This window comes from Quercus suber, unplaced genomic scaffold, assembly GCF_002906115.3.
Source record: "Quercus suber isolate HL8 unplaced genomic scaffold, Cork oak 2.0 scaffold_270, whole genome shotgun sequence".
NCBI classification, from domain to species: domain Eukaryota; kingdom Viridiplantae; phylum Streptophyta; class Magnoliopsida; order Fagales; family Fagaceae; genus Quercus; species Quercus suber.
Genome location: NW_027069726.1, coordinates 414,602 through 417,637, shown reverse-complemented (window position 1 = coordinate 417,637; position 3,036 = coordinate 414,602). Strand labels below are relative to the sequence as shown.

The 3,036-nt window shown below is 37.0% G+C and overlaps 1 protein-coding gene across 1 annotated transcript; it reads right to left on the bottom strand.

The window, feature by feature from the left end:
• Nucleotides 1-1,467: 1,467 nt before the first annotated feature.
• LOC136070921 (vesicle-associated protein 4-2-like) lies at nucleotides 1,468-2,262 on the bottom strand (the record flags this gene model as incomplete). The annotated part of the gene is given in 3 exon segments (XM_065781552.1): nucleotides 1,468-1,823; nucleotides 1,920-2,039; nucleotides 2,185-2,262. Coding segments are annotated over 3 exon segments (258 nt in total), but the record flags the coding sequence as incomplete, so codon positions are not given.
• Between the last annotated feature and the right edge of the window lie 774 nt (nucleotides 2,263-3,036).

The following is a 3,036-nucleotide window of genomic DNA, read 5'->3' as shown; positions in this document are numbered from 1 at the left end:
TCAAGCAAATTGTCGTGGCCTCTTCAAAATTTTGTCAAATATATCTATCAATTAATTCTATCAAACGACCACTGCACACCTTTGGTGCGATGGTCACTCCACAAGTATAAATGCTTGTGAGGTATGGGGGCAAGGGTCGGGGATCAAGTCTCTAAGAAGGAGCTTCACACATATATATACTTAGATTAGGCTAGAGTAGAATTCTATCTTGTATAAAAAAAAAAAAAAAAAAATTCTACCAAATGGTCACATTAAAGTAGGAACTTTGTACACTAGGCATGACAATTTTTTTATAATACCCTCCACGGCTTCACTTCTACCTTAATGGGATATTTCTCTTGGTAAGTAGGGACCCCTCATGTTAAGCAGCAAATAGATAGAGTTTTTGGTAGTCACATTATATATACATGAACACATCCATTTATTGTCACATCATATATAAACCAAAATAGAGCTGTAAAAATCAAAGGTTGATGGTGCTTTCCAGCCAAAAAGAAAGAGAGAGGCTTGTTGTGGTGCCCACAAGGGCCACAACAAAAAGAGAAGGGCCACAACAAAAAGAGAAGGTAATGCAATAACCATTACTAACAACAATGATCATAGGCAGCGGCTAACAAGAGCTTATCTTGGCACAAGTTCATTTATACGCCCATCGTTGCCAGTTGGGGCGCCAATAGGTTTCGATGTAGGACTGTCCTTCTATTGTCTCATCATTGCCGGTTTGTCCCAATGAACTTTTCCCACTACAGTTAACAACATGAGCTGGTTGAGTAGACCTCCAATTGGTCCCTTGTTTGAATTGTTTACCCCTCTATCTCTTAATCAAATCAATCATTATTTATATAATCAGTTTGCATGCTGAAGACAATGTAGTTTAAGATTAAGATGAATTGACCATTTGTGAATCTCTCATACATCCGACATATGCATCCTCCTCACAGCACGTGAGTCCCACCTAACTATAGAGCCCATATGCTATGAGAGAGAAAATACATATTGGATATGTATGATAATTATTGGCACAACAAGGGTTAATGAATTTTCTCCATCCCATTCTTAATATATAACCATGAACAACAGCACAAAATTGACTACTAGATCATCGCTCAAAAAAGAGAGGAAAAAAAAAGTAAAAGATACAGAGCAGAGGGTAGTCATGTCTGTTACATAACATTGGTAACAAGAATAACAGATTCGAGTATTTGACTAGTAACAGGAACAGACATCTTTGTCAACCACAATTGTGAAATTGCAACATTAGTACCCTTCAAGAAGTAATATTTCACTATTCTATTTATTGCAAAAGATTACCCATGATGATATGCCATCTCAGAAATGTGTGCAGTGTTGTGTAATAAAATATATGGGATAAAGCACCGCAAATTACCAAGAAGGCCATGCTAAGTTGTTAACATCATCAAAATGATTGTTAATCCATAACAGAGCTAATAAACATGCAGTGAACAATTTACTGGAACACATCAAGAAAGACCATAAAATTCCTTGAGGAGAAAAGGACAAAAATCACATTATCTACAGGCAGTAGTGTCTAGCTGATCATTAATAAGTCACTCCAAGAATAGAAGATTCACACCTGTCTTTTTTCACCAAAAGATGTCTAAAATTTTTCAAATGAATTCTATAAATAAAACATCCTTCTCATTACATAAAATCTTTGGTAGGGTTGAAATGATACTTAACAGAAGATTATACAATTTTCCATCATATTGAAGCAATTACTTGGAAGAACTGCAAGCAACGCTCTATACAGAGACTTCCCCTTCAACCTGCTGTCGAGCAAGGTATCTTTCCCTTCGCTCTTTCTGAGAGAACAATAGCATAAAAATAAATGAAGTCCACCATATAAGTAAAAGTTTACAAGAAAATCTTCATAAAATGTTATGAGACAGCAAACTCACCCATTCATCTATGACAAGACCTTCCCCAATAATTCTTGGACCTGCCTCTTCTGGAGGCTTTTTGCGATTCTCAACTGCAGCATCAGCATCAGCCAACTGGCGCTTCAATTTTTCCATGGCCTTGGAGGAAATAAAAATAAAAATAAAAATAAAACCTCATAACAGGAATGCTCTACATATGTATTTTATGCATGTTAATAGTAAATACACCGCAGTTGCAGAAGCAATCATACTGAAATTTAAAATTAATGACAATAGTACTTACAGGGCTGGAACGCTCTGGATCTAGAAAGACAACCCGCAATATCTGCTCTACTGCTACTTGTTCCTTCTGCTCATCAAACTGAAGAAAAAGAAAGGGCAGATGGGAAATACAACAACAAAGATTAGTTCACCAAGAACAGTTTAGAAAAATGTTTTTGTGCAGTACAACAATTATTAAAGAGGCAACAAGTAAGGAATAGAACATGCAGGAAACGTAATCATCCAATAGAGGTGGCAAGCAACTCAGAATTTGATTAAGACTGAATAGTAAAATGGTTCAGAGCCCAATCAAGAGGTACATCATGATTACACAGAGCAATTCTATTTGGAGCTGCAGGTTGATCTGCAATAAACTAATAAAACATATTTTAGTAACCATAGCATTTCACAATTCATTGGTACAAGGACATCCTCAAGGCCCTAGCCAAAAGAAGAAGAAGAAGAAGAAATCTGATCTACTAGGCAGACTAATAGCATTCAGTTTCCTAATTGCTCAAACATCCCATTAGAATCTGAAAGAAATTTAATAAAAAAGCTTGTATATATACTGTCCTTCAGTACCTATCAATCTAATGATAGTTTGCACTTAAGGGTGTTCACAGGTTGGGTTTGGTTGGGTTGAAGATCAACCCACCACCTAACTTGATCACATTGGGTTTGAAAGTTGCAATTGACACTGTTGGAAAAGGATCGGGTTAGCCAAACTTCCTTTTTGAGTTCTGGTCGGAAACAGTCAGTGCCATCAACTTGCCTTGTCAATGACAACAGCAAGAGTAAAACAGTGTCGAGGGTGAGTGGATTGAAATGAAGAGGTGAGCAAGGAGGGAGGGACAGTGAGAATCAAGGAGGGGGG